The sequence below is a fragment of the Paroedura picta genome, chromosome 5 (genome assembly GCF_049243985.1).
Source record: "Paroedura picta isolate Pp20150507F chromosome 5, Ppicta_v3.0, whole genome shotgun sequence".
NCBI classification, from domain to species: domain Eukaryota; kingdom Metazoa; phylum Chordata; class Lepidosauria; order Squamata; family Gekkonidae; genus Paroedura; species Paroedura picta.
In genome coordinates, this window is record NC_135373.1 from 126130155 (window position 1) to 126149982 (window position 19828).

General features: G+C 54.3%; 1 protein-coding gene across 2 annotated transcripts in view; it reads right to left on the minus strand.

Annotated features, from left to right (window-relative positions):
- Positions 1-2692: 2692 nt before the first annotated feature.
- NET1 (neuroepithelial cell transforming 1) overlaps positions 2693-19828 on the minus strand; it is a 90800-nt gene continuing 73664 nt past the window's right edge. For both annotated transcript variants that reach the window (XM_077340378.1, XM_077340379.1), the window contains 9 exons: positions 18601-18708; positions 15677-15844; positions 14009-14071; positions 12479-12575; positions 11473-11549; positions 9987-10244; positions 7893-8063; positions 5815-6001; positions 2693-4998 (listed from right to left, as the gene is read on the minus strand). In XM_077340378.1, the coding sequence (XP_077196493.1) occupies positions 4601-4998; positions 5815-6001; positions 7893-8063; positions 9987-10244; positions 11473-11549; positions 12479-12575; positions 14009-14071; positions 15677-15844; positions 18601-18708 (1527 nt within the window). In that variant the 3' untranslated portion in view covers positions 2693-4600. The remainder of the gene's footprint in view (positions 4999-5814; positions 6002-7892; positions 8064-9986; positions 10245-11472; positions 11550-12478; positions 12576-14008; positions 14072-15676; positions 15845-18600; positions 18709-19828) is intronic.

The following is a 19828-nucleotide window of genomic DNA, read 5'->3' on the forward strand; positions in this document are numbered from 1 at the left end:
CAAGTAATCTCCAGAAGACAGGGACCAGTTCACTCAGAGAAGCTGGCTGCTCTGGAGGGTGGACTCTGTGGCCTTAGGCCTTGCTGAGGTCCCTCCAGGGTTCCTGGCCATGGCTTGGCAAATACTTGGAGATGATGAGGGTGAAACCTGAGGAAGGTTTAGGGGAGGGAAGGGCTTCAAGGGGCTATAATTCGGGTTGCCAGCTGCCCCCGGCCACAAGCAGGGGATGAGGGGGTAGGATTGCAAAGATTTCATCTGGCAAGGACAGCTCCTGGAGGATTGCAAGACGGAATTAAGGCCCATTCCATTCTGCTGCCCAGTCCTTGAACATAGATGATTAAGAATGTAAGAGAAACTGTGCTAGATCAGGCCAATGGCCCTGCCAGTCCAAACCCAGGCAGCTGAGGCTGAGAGAGCTCTGAGAGAACTGTGCCTGGCCCAAGGTTACCCAGCTGGCTGCATGTGCAGGAGGGGGAGAATGAAACCCAGTTCTCCAGATTAGAAACCACCGCTCTTCTTAATCACCTTTGTGAGAGGTAAAAACTCGACCCACCGAAAATCTTGTTGTTCTCCCAAAATCTTGTTGATCTGAGGGTGTGACTGGACTAGCAATTCTCCTCGCAGACTTGACATGGAACATGAAAGGCCTGTAGTGTGCAGGATGGAACAGAACGTGACGAGGAGATGTGTTTATCGCATAGTTAGATGAAGAATTTCCTGCTATTTTTCAAATATTATTATCATTATTATTTAGATTTATTAGCTGCTGTTCCCTGGCAACAGGCTCGGGGCGGCTAACATCAATGAAAACTTCTACAAAGTAGATAGAAAACATTTATGAACAGCAATTTAAAATTTTATAGTATGAAACCAATTGAGTGCTCCAGCCCTGGACCTATAGGTCAGAGTAATTCTGGCACGTTTCTGATGTCATATTTTGCCTGTGTTCGCCTCAACCAAATGCCTATGTCCCTATTCTCCTCCTATGTCCCTATTGGCTGATTGGGACACTTGGAGCAGACTTCCTCCCTGATTGCCTCCAGAAAAATTTAGTCAGTTAGACAGTTAGGACTATCTCTCACCTCTCTCTTTACAAAGTTGTTTCTCTTCTTAATAAAACGACTTTATTCTCCTAAGCAGCTTGGTGCTCTGACCTCTTTGCGTGTTTGAACTCTGACAACACATGGCTACCCTCTGAAGAGACTCCTGAAAGCTTATACCCTGCCTCCCAAATCTTGTCAGACTCAAATCAAATCAAAGAAAATCTGGGCTTTGATGTTGATGAACATCAGAGATTCTCCATTCTCCAAAAGGCAAAGCCGGGTCACTGCCCAGCTAAAACCCAAAGAGCTAATAATTACCAAGACCCCTTTATGGGGTCCTCTGGTGTGTTACACACAGTCTGAATTTCTGACATTTAGCTGTCTGACAGCTGAGAATGATTAAGCTTCCATTATCCATCCCCCCCCCTTCTTTTGTTATTGTAAAAAATTTTCCCTTGCCTGATGTGTGCAGAGGCGCCTGAGACAGCCAGACTGAAAACCCAGGCCTTGCTTTGAAGAGAACAAGCTGGTTGCAATTTTTAAGCAAGGGGGGATGAAGTTGTGAGCCGTGTGCTCCCAGGACACTGGGAAAGAACGAGCCCGCTGGTTTCCTTCTAGCACAGAAAAGTTTCAAGGCCGGTGTCCTCGTCCATCTCCAGCAGCACCCAAAGGGCTGTTGCGGAGAGGTTGATAGAGTGAGGGGTAACAAATTAGTAGGAACTGGATCAGGTTTTTGCATTTTTCGGAATTGTTTTCTGAATCGGCGGGGCCTGGCTTGCTGGAGAGAACAACTTGGCTGTCTTTTGGAATGCAGCTTCCCATGAGCCGGTAGAAGGAAGATCCTCCTAGCTAGTCTGGCTGTTCTGCTTGTCGAATTGACCTAACCTGAAGGCCGAAGGAAGAAATCACTCCTGCTGATGTAAACCGGGGGGGGGGGCATGGAAGCAGCTTTCCAGAACCTTCTAGCAACTTCTGGAGGGCTGGCTTAGTGGCTGCAGGGTGCAAGGGGGGTGGAGACCCCAGGATATTGGCTTGACCCGTAGGGGCATCACCTCTCCCAGCCTCCAAGGAGAAGGTATTTAACCTAGAGTGCCTGCACTTGAAAGTGCACACCTTGAATAAATCGTTGTTGGTCTTAAAGGTGCTACAGGACTCTGATTTTGTTGTATGTTATTCTCTGCACAGGTGATGGTGGGGATCATTCCTGGGTTTTGGCCACTGTGTGACAAGAGTATTGGACTGGATGGCCCAACATGGCATCTCTCACGTTCTTAAGGCCTTGCTGTCAGACAGGAAGTTGGGTTTTGGCCACTGTGTGGCCCACTGTCGATTGGGCTGGATGATCCAACATGGTTTCTCTCATGTTCGGGGCAGTGACGCTTGGGGGGCAGGAGTGGGAGGCCTTCTGAAGTCCTGGCCCTTGTAGCATGGGAGTGTTGGCTGTTGTGTGACACAGCGTGTTGCACCAGATGGGCCATTGGCCCGAGCCAACATGGCTTCTCTTACACTCTTCTATAGGGTTGCCCTTTCTCTGGGGCCATGGTAAAGTTTTCTCTCTTTGTGGGTTTCCCTTGGGGGGGAGGGACCTAAACGCTGAACCGAACTCCGATTGTCATCCCTTCTCCACATCAAGAAAGCAACACCAGAACTTTTGCCGAAAGAGTTTAATTGTACTCCGGTATGGACACTGTACAGAGAGACCTTTACAGAGACCCGCTTGGCTTTGGCTGCTGTCTATATACATTTGCTTTCCAGAACGGCACCGGCAGCCTCCCACCCCGCTGCCTTTCCCCCTGGGGGCAATTTTTGGTTGCGCTCGAGGGGTGGCCATCATTAGGTGCTTGCGTTACGAGGACAGCTCAGGGCCACACGATAAAGGGAAGACGCCCTTCCCGAAAGAAAAGGCTCCCGCCACAAATACTGCAAATTTGCTTAGACGTTTCCATTTCCCGCTCCCCGCTGCTCTACCACTACCTCTCCCCAAACCCTCCCTACGACATACTGCTGTGCTTTTCTCCTTAGCTTCCAACAGCGTAGGCCGTTTCGTGACCTACCCAACAACTTCATTCCTTTGCGTTCTTCACGGTCTAGTTTCTCTCTGCCTAAACCTTCTGCGACCTTCCTAAGACTCTTTCTGCCCTGTCCGCTGCTGTTCCCTTTCAGTAGTTCAGAGAACACGAGCCCGCTCCAGCAGGCTGGCTGTGGCCATCCCAAATGCTACGACGGCAGAGCCCACCACTGGAACTGCCACTGGCTGGCCCAAGGGGTGCCCCTGTCCCTTTAAGCCAGGGGTAGTCAAACTGTGGCCCTCCAGATGTCCATGGACTACAATTCCCAGAAGCCCCTGCCAGCGAATGCTGGCAAGGGCTTCTGGGAATTGTAGTCCATGGACATCTGGAGGGCCACAGTTTGACTTCCCCTGCTTTAAGCAGAGGGGGGGGGAGGTCTGACAAATTGGCTCCTCCCCCAGCCCAGACCTGCCTTACAGGTTCAGTCCCTCCGGACCAATTGGAAGGTGGGGACGTGGCTCCGCCGCTTCTCATTGGCTCACAAATTTTATGGCTTTGCTTCACCCGGTAAAAGTTTGGAATTGGCTTTTCAATTCACACGACAAACTCGCATACGCACACCGTCAAGTACTTAAAAGGGGGGGGGGGGGGGAAGAACCCAAACTGAGAAACACACTGACAAAGTACAAAAAAAGAAACGGTCACAAACTTATTCAAATAATAGCAATAATAATAATAATAAAAAAAGATTAAATACCAGGCAGGTAGTGTCAATGCACACGAGGAATGTACAACAAATAACAAAACGGAGAGACAGAATTCCAGTCAGTAAAACAAAACAAAAAAACCCTGCTGAACGCAGGAGGCTGCTTCAGGAAATAACAGGCCGCTTCCTCCAGAGTAATCACACTGCATTTCATTACTCCGCTCCGGATCAAGCGGATAAGTGTGCAGATTACTACCTTATCGCATGCCGGAAACTACAGAGCAGGGGTAGTCAAACTGCGGCCCTCCAGATGTCCATGGACTACAATTCCCAGGAGCCCCTGCCAGCGAATGCTGGCAGGGGCTTCTGGGAATTGTAGTCCATGGACATCTGGAGGACCGCAGTTTGACTACCCCTGCTACAGAGGCTCAAATTTGAGATCCCCAAAAGCTGATCTGAGCTGTTCTCCTTCCTTTGGGAAACGAACCTGCAACGACCACTACAGCCTGCTCCAAAACGCCTCCGGCTCCCCGGATAACCCCGTAACACTTTCAAGAACCGTCTCGAGTCTTCGGCTGCGATGTGATCCACTCCCCCCACCGGGGGGAAAGAAAACCGCTATCCTTATTTTTTCCCTTCCTACCCGAACCAGACTCCAGTTCAACGATGGTTGCTGAGAACCGTAGCTGCCATAAAAGGGGGAGGGGGACATCCGTGGAAAAACACCCACAACGAAAACAAAAATTACATATTTTCAGAAGAGCGATCCCTGCCATCCCTCACAGGACAGGAAAAGGAAATGTACACTTTATTTATAAATTAACAGTGGCGAAGAGGCTGCTTCACACCAGAGTCTCTTTCCGCTTGCTGCTCAGCTGGGCCTTCTCCCTCGTCCTCCGGAGCCCGGAATGCATCCGGAAGGTTCTGGCGGGCTTGGCCTCCTCGTTCGTGTCCATCCGGGAGCCGGCCTCCGCCCCGTTCTCGTCCAGCTCCATGTGGGAGAGCGTGGACTGCCGCCGCTGGATTTTGGCGCTGGAGCCGTCCGGGCTGTTCTCCTCCGCCTCTTCGCTGAGTTCGGGCAGCTCCTTGGGCTCCGCGGGGGCCACGGCCGACTGGTAGGGCGCCACGGCCGAGCGGAGGCAGTTGAACCACTGCTGCTTGTGGAAGATGTCGTTGGCCTGCAGCGTGTGGGACTGGCCCGGGGAGGGGTCCCTGCAGCGGACGCGGAAGATGTTCTTGGCTGCAAAAGCAGGAGACACAAGGCACACGTGAGGAGGCGGGTCTGAGGACGGTGGAATCCAGATTGTGGCTCTCACAGAAGCCGCCTCCCATAAAGCAGAAGAAGAGCGGCTAATGAAGGTTTGACATCAAACACAGTGGGGGTTAGACGTGAAGCAAACAAGCAAGTCAGCACTGTCTACTTAGACTGGTTTCCTCCAAATCCTTACTAAAGGTGCCAAACAAGGACCTTCTGCAGGCCCAATTTCTGAGTCACGGCCCCCTGGGTGAGAGACTTCATTTGCCTGGTTGAGCCCTAACTTTGCTGCCCAGCTGTGCCGGATGAGGAGCCGTTTCACGCCTGGTTGGAGCCTTATGATGATGATGAGGAAGAGGAGGAAGAAGAGGAAGAGGAAGAAGCTAGGACGAGGAGGAGTTGGTTCTTATATGCCGCTTTTCTCTACCCGAAGGAGTCTCAAAGCAGCTTCCAGTTGCCTTCCCTTTCCTCTCCCACAAGAAAGAGCAGAAGAAGGAAAAAAAGGGGGGGGTGCATGAGGGAGACAAGGGACACCCCAAAACGCCAGAAGGCAGCCTAAGACAGCTTCAAAAAACAGGGGAGGGGGCAGATCCCGCCACACGCGGAGTATTCGGTGCCGTAGACAAAAGACTTGCAAAACCCTTGCAACTTTACGAGCCCTGAGCCATCAGCAGAGATGCTGAAATATTCACCAGACCAGCCTGGTGCTCTGGATTGAGGGGGAAGGGATGGATGCATCTCAGTCTCTGGTTGCGGCAGAAGGGGCAGCTGGGAAAGCGGGGAGGCAGACCTGCTTCTTACCTTTGTCGGAATTGCCGAAGGCCCCCCGGAAGGACCCCCCCATCCTCACGTCGCCATCTTGCAAGTCCTCCAGAACCAGGTCCTGCACGGGCAACGGCTGGCGGTAGACCTGGTAAGAATGACGCTCGTTCCGTGTGACGGGCCGAGTCAGAACCAAGATCTCTTGGAAGAGGAAGACGTAGAGCTTCTGGGGGGGGACAGAGAAGGAGACTCCGGTGAAGCCCTTGGCCAGTCCACTAATACCCGGCTGTGGCCACCAGCGTTCCGGAGAGCAGGAGGCGCAAGACGGCAAGCAGATACCAGACCCCATCCCAGTCTCTCGGGACGGGAGGGTCTCACACTGTGGGGCTCCCACCCTGGACCCTGAAGCACTGCGACCAGCAAAAGCAGACAGCAAAACTCAAAGCAACAACCACAACTGTTCTGCAGCTATCGAATTTTCTCATCAAGACATCACTTCTGAAAGCAGTTCTCATATCCACGTGAACGGGGTGGAGGTGGGGGTGGAACATGGCATAAAGGGGACAGACAGGGCATCCTAAAGCGGCCTCTACACTCAAGGGGGCTGGGGCACCTGAGCCCCAAAGCTTCACACCCGCTGCTTCTGTCAAGTCTCCCCGGTGGACAATCACATGGACCCATCTAAATCTTGCCTCTTGGTGTCACTGGAGGGAGACTGAAAACAACCCCCCCCCCTCTGAACATCTGATGAGGTACAGCTGTTCCAGCACCTCTGAAATCCTGGCAGAGGACACCAGGGGCAGCCACAAAATGGCTCAGCCAACCACAACGTGGCTGTCACAACATGGCTGCCGGAGGAGGAGCCCGAAAACAGCCTGGTTCACGCAGTGCTGGGACAGCAGCTGATGCCGGAAGCACCGTTTTTAAACCCTGCAGAGTCAACCAAATCCCTAATGGCCAATTAGAAGCCTGGAGGCAAAAGCCCCACCTGGCCCCTCCCCCTTCTTTGGGCACTAGGCCAGTGCGGTGGTGCCCACGGACACCGTACGGGGGACCCCTGTGCTCCTGCTTGGCCAGGCACGCCTTCTGCCATCCACATTTTCTATCCTCAGGTAAGTTCCAGGTGCCCAAGAGGCGGGGTCATGCCGTCACTGCGGCTTGATGTTTTGCTCCCTGCTCAGGAGAACAGGCCAAGAAGCCTTTCGGCGTTTCCAGCTTCTACGTCCCGAGCTGCAGCGCCAGCCAAGCCGTCAAGCACGGCTGCGTTAAGACTCAGACCTGCAGACCGTCTCTGTTTAGGCTCCGGAGCGGGTGTGCCCGCTGGACAGCTTCAGGGCTGCCTTGCGTCACCGGGAATGCTCGGGAAACGCTTTTCGAGCAACTGTCAAGCGCATGTCACGGTCATTCTAAGCTTGTTATTTCACAACCCCCTGAAACCTGGACGGAGGCCAGCCCCGCTTTGAGTCTCAAAGGGCTGTCTGGCCTGGGGTGTTTCATAATGGGCTCCTTGAAAGCTCGGCCCCAAATCCGGCACCGAGAGGCTGCAGAGAGGAACTCTGAAGCCGACGCTCCTCATTCGCAAACCTCAGGCCCCCCCCGGCAGCTGGCAGGGGGTGGGAGGAGCTTATGAATGGCAGGGAGAGGCTGGGCTTGGCACGAGGGGTGTGCAGTTCGGCTCGGTTATCTCCGAAGCCTGAGGCGGCCAGCTCTGTAGAGTGGAGAGGAGGTGGGTGCACCAGTGAGCAGCTGCATGCGGCTGCCGGCTGGCGCACCACCACCGCCCCTCCTCTCCACACTACAGAGCTGGCCGCCTCAGGCTTCGGTGATCACCGAGACGGTTGCCCCGAATCACAGCACACGCTTATGGTTGGCACTGCCAGCAATCCAGTGGCATCATTTCTGACAGGCAGCGGAAGTGACATCGCTGGCAAGGCCCGCCTCGGCCTCTCCTTGCTGCCATTCAGGCCCCCGCCGGCCAGCCAATCAGCAGCTGGGGCGGGGCCTGGGGGATCCCCGCCCCAGGGAGAGGCTGGCCAATCTGGACTCCCTACCACTTTTCCGATTCTCGACATCAACAGGACAGGGCGGGCGGGCGCCGTGGGAGAAGGCAGACTTACGTGGCCGTTCTTGTTCTTCAGCTCCCCGTGGCAGAGGAGCACCTTGCTGGATTCGATCCGCGGGTCTTTCTGCTTCTCGTCGAGGTATTCCAGTTTGTCAATGTAGTACTGGCATTCGGATTCCCCCTTCTTCAAGTTGATGTCGGACAGGACCCCTTGGATTATGGAGATCTGCGGACAACGGCATCGGCGAATCAGAACCCCTGGAAGGTTTGCCCGCCTCCTGCTTCTTAGAGGCTGAAACCTGGGTGTGGTCTCAACCCTCAGTGCAGGCGAGGAAAAGAGCGTTGCCCGGCTGAACAGAACATGGTTCTCAGACCCCTCCTCGCTCTGAATCAAGAAGGACAGGCCCCAGGTTTAAGGATCTATGTCTGGTCCCCTTTTAAAGGGCCAACAACAGGGCACAGAGGCCTTCATGAGAATATCAGGAGAACCTTGCTGGATCAGGCCAGTGTCCAGCATCCTGGCTCACACAATGTCCAACAGGTCAGAGAGCATGGTTGGCCAATGTGTGGCTCTCCAGATGTCCATAAACTTCAATTACCATGAGCCCCTGCCAGCATGCTGGCAGGAGTTCCATGGAGAGCCACAGTTTGGCCATCCCTGGCATACAGGCTGAGGCCTTCCTAAGAACGTCACAAGAGCCCTGCCGGATCAGACCAGCGGTCCATCTAATCCCACATCCTGTCTCACTCTGAAGCCAAGCAGTTTGATAAGAACATCAAAATAGCCTTGCTGGGTCAGTCCAGGGAGGGTCCCTCCAGTCCAGCCTCCCGTCTCCCCCAGGGGCCAGCCAGTTCCTCTGCAGGGCCAGCCACAGGGCAGAGAGGCCGAGGCCTTCCCCTGATAAGGACCTCAGAAGAGCCCTGCTGGGTCAGACCAGGGAGGGTCCCTCTAGTCCAGCCCCCCCGTCTCCCCCAGGGGCCAGCCAGGTCCTCTGCAGGGCCAGCCACAGGGCAGAGAGGCCGAGGCCTTCCCCTGAGAAGACCCTCAGAAGAGCCCTGCTGGGTCAGGCCAGGGAGGGTCCCTCCAGTCCAGCCTCCCGTCTCACCCAGGGGCCAGCCAGTTCCTCTGCAGGGCCAGCCACAGGGCAGAGAGGCCGAGGCCTTCCCCTGAGAAGACCCTCAGAAGAGCCCTGCTGGGTCAGACCAGGGAGGGTCCCTCTAGTCCAGCCTCTCATCTCACCCAGGGGCCAGCCAGTTCCTCTGCAGGGCCAGCCACAGGGCAGAGAGGCCGAGGCCTTCCCCTGAGAAGACCCTCAGAAGAGCCCTGCGGGGTCAGGCCAGGGAGGGTCCCTCCAGTCCAGCCTCCCGTCTCACCCAGGGGCCAGCCAGTTCCTCTGCAGGGCCAGCCACAGGGCAGAGAGGCCGAGGCCTTCCCCTGAGAAGACCCTCAGAAGAGCCCTGCTGGGTCAGACCAGGGAGGGTCCCTCTAGTCCAGCCCCCCCGTCTCCCCCAGGGGCCAGCCAGTTCCTCTGCAGGGCCAGCCACAGGGCAGAGAGGCCGAGGCCTTCCCCTGAGAAGACCCTCAGAAGAGCCCTGCTGGGTCAGACCAGGGAGGGTCCCTCTAGTCCAGCCTCTCATCTCACCCAGGGGCCAGCCAGTTCCTCTGCAGGGCCAGCCACAGGGCAGAGAGGCCGAGGCCTTCCCCTGAGAAGACCCTCAGAAGAGCCCTGCTGGGTCAGACCCAGGAGGGTCCCTCTAGTCCAGCCCCCCCGTCTCCCCCAGGGGCCAGCCAGTTCTGGGGGTCCAGCCACAGGGCTTAGACACAGACCTTCCCTGGATGTGTCCTCCTGCCCCTGGGATTCAGGAGTTTACTGCCCAGGAATTCTTCAGCCGTCATGGCTGGAAGCCCACAACGGGCCTCTTACCCTCACGAAGCTGCACACGCTGGTGTCCATCACTACCTCCCCAACGCTATGCGATAACCATGCTGCGTGTACGCATGCGCCCTGGGGAGAAATTTCCACCTGCAGCCTGTCCATTTCTGGGATCGATCAACTTAACCAACCCCTCAAGAGCGGCTATGCATTTCCACAGGGAGCCTTCTTCACACCCTCGACGTTGGCCGCGGAGGCAGCCCAGAGCCACTCACCGCTTTTTCCAGAATCTGGACGTCCGGATGATCGTTGGGCGTGTGCCGCAGGATCTCTTTCAGGAGCAGAGGGTACTTCACCAGGCGGCTCCGCGGGATGTCCAGGAAACTCCACAGGTCCAGCTTGCGGCTGAAGGGAGACTCGAGGCACCTCTGGAGGAAATCCTGCACCCTCCGATCTTGCTTCTTCTGGTCCAGGAGGGCCTTGGCCGCCAACTGATTGCTGCAGTAGGCTTTGTACGCGTTCAGACCCGGCAGCTGCAAAACCAAAGACCCACCGTCAGTTGGTGTCCCCCTCGGAAGCAATGGGGGAGCCTGGCAATTCCCTTTTCCCTTAACGGGGGGCTGCTATACGGTCTGAGGGGTGAGCGCTGCGAGGAACTGCGCTCATTCGACTGTGGAGAGCAGCCGTGGGAGGAGGGAACAAAGGGAGGAGGGATATTCCGGCCCCGTTCCGTCTGAGGTTCACAGCTGGGAAGGCCAAAGCATCCCCTGTGCCTCCCTGTATCCTGTTCTTTTCACTGTGTCTGTGCTGGTGTATCTAAGCCAGGCTTTCTCAACCAGGGTTTCCCGAATTTTGTAATATATTTTTAAAATTTGTTAAACATTAATTGGGTGGTCTGATCCTCTATGGTCATGTCAAACCACGCTCCCCTCCCCAGATGGCCAGTGATGGGCCTGGAGGAGATGGGAAGGGGAGGAGCCTCAGGTGGGCGTGTCCACAGCTCTGCTTCCCAACCGTATTCTGCACCATCACACCACTGCTGGGGTTTCTTGAAGCCCGAGGAATCCTTCAGGGGTTTTTTAATGGCAAAGAAGTTGAGAAAGGATGCTCTATTCCAGTAACCACCCCCTGTCTCCCAGGGAAAACCCAGTGGTGAAAAGATCAGCTCCATCGCAGCCCTTGTTACTGTCAAGGCCACGTCTGCACAGTGCGCCCATGCGTCTAAAGCGCGGATCCTCAACCTGTGGTCCTCCAGATGTTTGTGGACTACAATTCCCATGAGCCCCTGCCAGCATTTGCTGGCAGGGGCTCGTGGGAATTGTAGTCCACGAACATCTGGAGGACCACAGGTTGAGGATCCCTGGTAATCCACACGCAACAGTGCTGTAAGGCAGGACAATGTTACCCCCACCCCCCTCCGGAAGACGGCTAGCAGGACCGTAAGGTTGCTGAGGTGTATCACATTAGTGGGCATTTGAGGTTTGCTTTGCATTTTGGGTGTGAACGCGAGATGGTTTGAAACATTATCGTCACCGCAAGGAAAGGGCGGACCTCGATGTTTTAACAAATAAAACTTAGAACGACCCCAACAGGGGAAGTGTTGGATGCTCTAGTTCCCCAATCGCCGGACCACATGCAGCCTTATGGAAATCAGAAGCCGTTTCGGGCTCAAAATGACCGCTGTGCAGCACAAGCCCCACCTAGGCAGCTGGGACCAGGTTCCCCAAAACGGGCAGAGAGAAGCGGGCAGGAGGGACTCACCCACTTGACAAGGATGGGTCCGATTTTTTCCACCGTCCCGTCGGGTCTCGTCGCTTCGGCCAGTCTGGCCAGGAAGTCTGCCAAGGGAGAACAGAGGGGACGTTGGCGCTGGGAGTTCTCAGGAGATGCCAGTCGAGAGCCCTGCATCCCCACAGGTGAGCACTGCCGAATCACGGCCCCAGGTAGGACTTCTAAAGCTCTGCCGACTGGGTCTGCCAGCAGCAAACCTTCCCTCTCTGTTCTGAGGCCCTCTTAGGTGCAAGAGCAGTCTGCCTTATTCTGCGGCCACAGATGAGCCAGGCTTTCTTCTCAGTTTCAACGCCAGCCCTAGCAGGCTGCCGCATCAGGTCCCTTCAGGGACAGTTTCCCCCCAGGCTGCGTGAAATGACCTTGCAGCTTGTTAGCAAGGACTTTTGGACTGCCTGCTTGAGAGCCAGTGTACTACAGCGGCTCACGGGCCAGACTACGAATGGCAAAAGGGATTTAGAAGAAGAGCTGGGGTTTATAAACCACTTTTCACAGCCCAAAGGAGTCTCAAAGCGGCTTACAATTGCCATCCGTTCCTCTCCCCACAACAGGCACCCTGTGAGGGAGGGGAGGCTGAGGGAGCCCTGAGAGAACTGCTCTGTAAGAACAGGACTATCATGGATGTGACGAGCCCAAGGTCCCCCAGCTGGCTGCATGTGGAGGAGCAGAGAATCAAACCCGGCTTGCCAGATTAGAAGCTGCTGCTCTTAACCACCACACCACACTGGCTCTCACAGTCTTCTGTGAAGTCTGCTCAGTGACATTATCTGGGCCTGGCACTCCCCGCCTAGCCTACCTCACAGGGTTGTTGGCGAGGATAAAATGAGGAACGGAGCCACGTAAATCACCGGGTGGATAAATGCCCAGGATTGATAGGGGTTCTTTTCAGAGCGGTTTGTAACACACTTCAGGCGTGGTGGCCGAGGGGAGCGTGGTGCCGGAGCATTCCGCTTAACAAAACAAAACATCCAGGACTTGCCTTCGTGCAGAGGGATATACGAGTCCAGGTCGCCGAAAATGTGGGTGAGCTCTTCTTCGGACATGATGGAGAGCTTCAGCATGGGGTCGTGGTAGGCCTGGCAAACAGACAGCGAGGAAACATTGGCCTTCTGTCAAATGTATTGTGTGTAGCCAAAGGCCGCTGCAAACACACAACCAAACAATCGATCCTCTCAGCAACTAAGCAGGGGTAGTCAAACTGCGGCCCTCCAGATGTCCATGGACTACAATACCCATGAACCCCTGCCAGCGAATGCTGGCAGGGGCTCATGGGAATTGTAGTCCATGGACATCTGGAGGGCCGCAGTTTGACTACCCCTGGACTAGACAGTGTAAAGTCATTATGTAGCCACGATAAAGAATTTACTGCGACCAAATAAAATCAAGGCTGGCTGATCTATTCCTGAACTTCATTGCAGCTAATGCAGCCAAAGCACTGCTGTAAGTCCTACAAGAGTCCACCTGTGACCGTGACAAGACATTGAGCACAAGGCCCGCTGGCTCAGTTGGGGAGTCATTTTGCATGCCGTGTGGTTTCTGCTTCCGGTGAAGACAAACACCTTTCCCCTGCAACATATCGTTCAGCAAAGCTTCACCACTTGGTTCTGCTCAAAGTACACACTGCGGTGAAAGCTGCTATTCAGAAACACGTCTCAGATCTTCCTTTTCTTGGGCCCCCTTGCTGAATCCCCTGCAGAGCCCTCCATTCAGCCAGAGCCCCCCCCCCCTCCCCGAAGCTGCCCAGGCAGCACCCTGTCAGCAAGCCCAGGCGTGAACCGAGGTATTCCCGCTGCAGACCAACACAGCCACCCCCTGAAGCTTCCTTGTGGGGGGAGCTGTTCTGCTTATTCCCTTGCGATCCTGGATTCCCATGGAATGTTTCATGTGCTTCACTCTGCTAGCAGCGATCAAGGGCAGTATGCAATCGCTGCATACCTTTAGGGAGAGGCAAGAAGAGAACAGCTCACTCTCAAAGGTTTAGCCCCCAAAATGCTGGTTGCTCTCCAATCCAGGGCTTCATAGTATGTCCAGGATGAAGGAGGAGAGAAGAGCTGGGTTTTTATACCCTGATTTTCACTACCTGAAGGTGTCCACAAAGCGCCGGACAAACACCCTTCCCTTCTTCTCCCCACAACAGACACCCCGTGAGGTAGGTGGGGCTGAGAGGCCACTAAGAGAACAGCCCTGAGAACTGGGACGAGCCCAAGGTCACCCAGTTGGCTGCATGTGGAAGAGGAGCAGGGAATCAAACTGGGTTCTCCAGATTAGAAGCCACCGCTGTTAACCACGGCACCATGTTGACTTGTGAGTTCTCAGGCAAAGTTGCTGCGGGACTCTAACCAAGCTGCCCCACAAGGAGCACGTTTCCCCATAAGCATGCTGCGGAATGGAAAAAAACACAATGGAAGTCTCCCCGCTAGGGGGTCCGGGGCTCAAGCCAGACTCCGGCTCTGGTTCAGGGGGACGAGGACGGTGCAGTAGTGAAGAAGCAGGGGAAAGAGAGACCCACCTTTCTGGCTAGCTTCAGGTCTTCAATCAAATCTTGCTCGCCCCGGGACAGTTCGTAGATCGCCTAGCAGAGGAACAAAGTTTGGGGACATTTTTAGAATGCTATTTCATCAGAAAGCCCACATATACACACGTTCCAAATTCTCCCACGCCCAGCCCAGGGAGTTTTCTGACTGTTCCACAGCCAAGTTATGCTGAGGCAGCAGTACGTAATTTAGCCCAGTGTGGCTCATATCTGCACTGCCGTTTCGGATCAGGGGTTCGGCCCCTCCACGCCCCCCCCCCCCAGGAGGGAGGTCTAACTGCTGACTTGCCATTTCCCCCAGGGACCTGATGGCCAACTGGAAGGGAAGGGCACCGGTGATTGCTGAGAAAAGTACACATTAGGGACACAAAAGGTTCGGAAGCCAAGACTCCAGGCCAAGTTAAATATTAGGGCTTTTGTACTTCGACTTGCATTATATGACCGTGCAAAACTCCAGCGGACGACCCTTGGCTCTTCTAATTCCCCACTTTGGTCAGAGATGTTTACCCAAATGCTTCCATAAAAATTAACCATAAACCTTCAGGGCCTTCAGTTACTCTTGATGCCCAGCTTAGCAAGAGGCTCAGTTGCCATGATCCTGGCCTAGTGGAAACGCAGCACTCGAGATCGACCTGGCTGTGAACTTGGGAAATCTTGGCTTCCAACTCATGCGAAGATTGGAAACTGTGACTCGAGGCCTCTGCCATGTGTCAGAGGACATGATTCTGCACCACGGACACATAGCAAGGGGGTTGAAAATAGGCAAATTTATGGCCAAAAAAATGGAAAGCCCAAGCACTGCCTTCAATAGAGGATTGGTTGAATAAACTGGCAGATTGTGCTAAAATGGCCAAACTGACATTGACAGTCAATGGAAAAACAGAAGATGTTTTTCAAGAACAACGGGGCCCTTATCTGAATTACCTAAGAAGATAAACTAAAGTGGAATATTGCATGGAGGGCGTTTACAGCAAAACATACTTAGAGCAGGGGTAGTCAACCTTTGGTCCTCCAGATGTCCATGGACTACAATTCCCATGAGCCCCTGCCAGCATTTGCTGGCAGGGGCTCATGGGAATTGTAGTCCATGGACATCTGGAGGACCACAGGTTGACTACCCCTGATGTAGAGCATAACTTACTTGATGTTTACTAACTCAAATTTTATATATCTGTTCTATCTTTCATGAAAAAAATAAAAATTGTATAATAAAAAAATTAAAAAGAAAACAGGGCAAATTTTATACTGTTTTGTCCAAGTTCAAGTCAGTTGCGGACCAAAGAAACACGCCCCTTTGAGATCAACTGTTTTCTGCGGTTTCCTTGTGCCGCACGAACCTGCTCAACGGGTATTTTTTCTTCTAAGCGCCAGACTTCTGTCTGCTGGATATTGTCCCAAGGGGGAGGCAGGCAGGCAGGCAGTTACATAAAAGGCGGGACACTTGAGGTTATCGCATTGGACATACCTCTTGAACAGCGATGCCGACTCCCCCCCCCCCAGGCAACACTGGTGCTCAGACCCCTGGCAAAACCATGAGGGCTAGAAACATTGATTCCCGTCCCCCCAAAAACGAAGGCCGGGCTGTCAGAAACTCAAATCCAGCCCTGCCCCGAACTGTGCCGGGCCTCCTTCTCTCCCACCCACCTCTTGGCGCTTGATCTCTTTGGCACTTAGCGTCTCTTTCATGTTCACATCCAGCGTCTCCGACCACAGCACGCTGTTCCTTCTTTTGGGAGGCGTTGGGGCGGCCGAGCGGCTGCAGGGCTTCTGGGCGCAACTGGGAGATTTGCTGTCGCCTCGGAGGGAGAAAGACTGTGGTGCGGAACAGAAAGGGAGGGGAAAAAAAAGGGGGTTACGAACTGTAGTGACTTTAAAGCTCTTCCGCAGATGCTGCGCAGCTGTTCTTCCAAACGGCGTCTCATGTTAACCCAAGCGGCTAAATCGCGGTCATGCTAGTGGCACAAGGATGCGCCTTTATGCAAACAGCCTGGGCTGACGGCACCCATGATGCAGTGCAACGCCTATGAAGTGACCCCACAGCCAGCTTAACGCAGCCGACACGGGGAGCGAGTTTTTAACAGCCCGCTTTTGACTCCCCGGAGGAGTCTCAAAGCAGCTTACAATTGGCTTTCCCTTCCTATCCACACAACAGACAGGCTGGGAGGTACATGGGGCTGAGAGAGCTCTGAGAGAACTGCTCTGTGAGAACAGCCCTAAGGGCCTCATTTGGGCATGGAATCGGGGTCCCTGTGGTTGGGCAGGGAGTTGCGAATTTCCTGCATTCTACAGGGGGTTGGACTAGAGCATCCTGGAGGTCCCTTCCAAATCTATGATTCTAAACTGGGACTAGCCAAAGTCACCCAGCTAGCTGTATGAGGAGGGGTAGGGGATCAAAGGCCATTGCTCTCAATCGCTAGGCCACGCTGGCTCTGCATGGGATTTGTGTGGAGGGGATCTGCTGGAGCAGAACAGGGGGGAAAAGAATCATAGTTCTCCAACGCCTAGAGTGAGTGGATCACCCCTTCCCCAAGCCTGTGTGAATCTCTTTGCCCTCTGCTCCCCCAAGGGGTCTTTTCCCGCTCACGGGAAGCCCCCCACCCAAAAGGCATCTGACCTGCAACTGTCCTCCCGGCTCCTCCGCTGGCCCCCTCCCCTACCGAGGGCCTGGGTTAATTCTAAAAGGGGCTGGCTGCGAATCTGGTTTCAAGGGCAGAAATAGCCGTAACTCTACCCTCTCTTCTCTAGTGACATTAATGAGGCCCGGGCCACGTGAGAGCCATTCCTGCTTGCCTGTAAGGGAGCTACCGGGGCCAGATTGAGACCCGGCCGTATTTACACAGTTGGGAGAGGGGCAGCTCCCGTGACCGGCTGCTTCTGATGTCAGGTTCTTATTACGAACAACGGGGTAACCTCAGACGGAAGCATTTGTGGCAGCACCTCAACAGTGCTCTCCCAGAGGCGGGTGGGGGCAGCAGACGCTTGTCCCATGCAGGGTCGCGGGGGCTCATGGGTCGCTCGCAGGGAAGATGCAAGAGGGCTGGGATGCAGTCAATGCAGTGCGCGTAAAAGCAGCTCGCCCAGCGTCCAAGAGGCTGACAGAATCCTGCAAGCTCTCCTTTATCCCAGTGACCCTTTTGGAGGGTCGCAGGGAATGTGGGGAGAGGCTGTTAGGACAGTGGGCTCCGGTCAGAAATTCGGAGGCAGGCAAGGAGGGCTGGAGAAAAGCCACCTTCTGCACCTGGAATAGAATTCCAAATATTTGCTCACCACCAGGGCTTCCCACCCCCAATCCTCCTGGGCTGCAGCACCTAGGAGTTTGGAGCTATTTATTTAAAACTCAAACCGCCTGTTCACCTTATGTTCACCCAGGTGGCTTGCAAGACAGACAATAACCATAAAAGCACATTAGAGCCATAACTTGAGGACAGCCCATAAACAGGAGAATGAAAGTAATCAAAGGCCATGTTACACACCCACACCATTGAATGACACCCAGCCTGGAGTTTTATGGGCAGTGAAGATCTGGAGGCTGCCTTGGCTCTTAATTTGCTACTTATATTTTTGTATGTTTAACTGTTGATCTATTGGGCTGGTTCTTAACGATTGCTGATTTTAACTTTGCTCGTACACTGTCCTGAGCCATACCGGGAGGGCGCTGTAGAAATTTCATAAAGAACAACAATAACAATAATTAATAAAACTGTCTCCAGCCACTTCCTAAAGGTCGAGGGGGAAAGGCAGATAAACTTCCCCAGAGAGGTTCTTCGATAGCTCACAATCAAGGAAGGAACGATCCGATCTGCCCACACCTTCTGCCTCCCCTGTCTCCCCTGCATTTTGAAGTGATCCCCCACCATCTGGATACTTTGTCCCCTTCTGCCTGTTAAAAAACTAAATGACGCAGGGGCCTTGGCTGAGTGGCAGAGACTCTTCTTGGTGGGCAGAAGGTCCCAGGTTCAATCCCCAGGATCTCCAGTTAAAAGGACCAGGCAGGAAGGGATGGGAAAGGCCTTGACTTGAGACCCTGACTCAGTGGAAGAGCTTCCTATATGCTTGTTAGTTCAATTCTGCGGGAACTACCAGTTTATCGCCCTCCCCTCCTTCCCCTCCACATAGATCTGGATAGCCCAACCTCCTCCGATCTCGGGAGCTAAGCAGGGTCATCCCTGGTTAGTCCTTGGATGGGAGATGACCAAGGACGCCCAGAGCCACTACACAGAGGCAGGCCTCTATTGACCTCTCAGACCTTGCAAACTCTAAGGCAGGGGCATGTGCTGGCAGGGGCTCATGGTAATTGTAGTCACAGTTTGGCCCCCGCCACGGTTTGGCCCCCCCTGCCCTAGGACCTCCAGCTATGAGTGGATGCTACTTTCCCCCATCAGCCCTGACCCGAGCAGCGCAGGCTGGTCCCAAGGAAGGCCAGGGTCTCTGTGCACAGGCAGCCTATGGCGAACCCCCTCTGCTTGTCCCATCCTATGGGGTTACTGCAGGGCAGCTGCGACCAGGCGGCGCCCCCCACCCCGCCCCACCCCTTCCCCTTCTGCGTCTCTGGTGGACTCTTCCTTTACCTGTATTGTCTGCCCGAACCGTCGCACTGCACCATTTCTGACGGGAGAAATCAGGTTGGCCAAAGAGGTGACCCGAGCCAGGGGCCGGACGCGCTTGTTGCTGGGCTCCTGCGGAGAGAGGAGGAAGAGAGTAAGTTGGGCCGGCCGGTTTGTCGGAGGCTGCGGCGTGCCAACGAGAGTCTCGACTGATGGGAAGTGGTGGGGAACGTAGGCAGAGGTGCGGTTTACAGGGGTGGGGGAGAAAGAGTCCTCTTCCAGGCCACTGCCAGGCTGAAGGCCTCGTATTATCACCGAGGGACAGAGAGGCCTCTCGGCTTAGCCGTGAGAAGGGAGAGCAGAATCCAGCGCAGGCAGCGCTGAACACAAGAGCTTGCTGAGAATGCTTTCTCCCCTTCCAGAAGCAGGGAGCAGGGGCTGTGTGTGTCCCCCCCCCCCACAAAAGAGAGAAAGGGGTGTGCTTGCTACTCTCAGGGGATGCGAACAGAGAAAGAGGGAACCTGTCCCAAGGCTATATTACCGTAATATGTAATTTTACCAAAACGTCCCTGGTATGGGTGAGCCTATTCATATTATTAGATAAGCAAGTTAAGGTCATTTGGTAAAAATAACCTTTCACAGTGGAAAACTTTCATAATAATCATAGGAGGACACAACCACCGACGAAAAGCAACTGAAAACGTTATTTATCTAGTTGGTTCTTTTTGTGATTAAATATTGGATAACAGATTGTCAAACTGTTAATTTGTTTGGAAAATGGTATAAATTACATATTACAGTGATATAGCCTTGGGACAGGTTCCCTCTTTCTCTGTTGAACTCTCAGGGGACGGGCGAGGGGTCTGCCCAAGCAGGCCTGGCTCCCCCTCAGCCTTTCTGAGAGAGAAGGTGCTCCATGGAGGGATCCCACCGTGGCCAGGCGAGATGGCAGTTCGGCAGGAACCTGCAGAAGCAGCTCTGCCTGAACACTCAAAGGGCTTGCGACGGAAGAGGCCCGTCTCAAAACAAAACCACCAAGCCCTGCTCGATTACTGTACATGGGTCGGGGGGAAGCATTACGAGGCCCACAACGAGAGAGATGCAGGATGCTAAGAATATCTCCACGCCTGTGTGCAGCCAAAGGGCTGTGTCACCCATCGCTAGCCCCGGCAAGTTCTTGCTCAATAGCAGGGGTAGTCAAACTGCGGCCCTCCAGATGTCCATTGACTACAATTCCCAGGAGCCCCTGCCA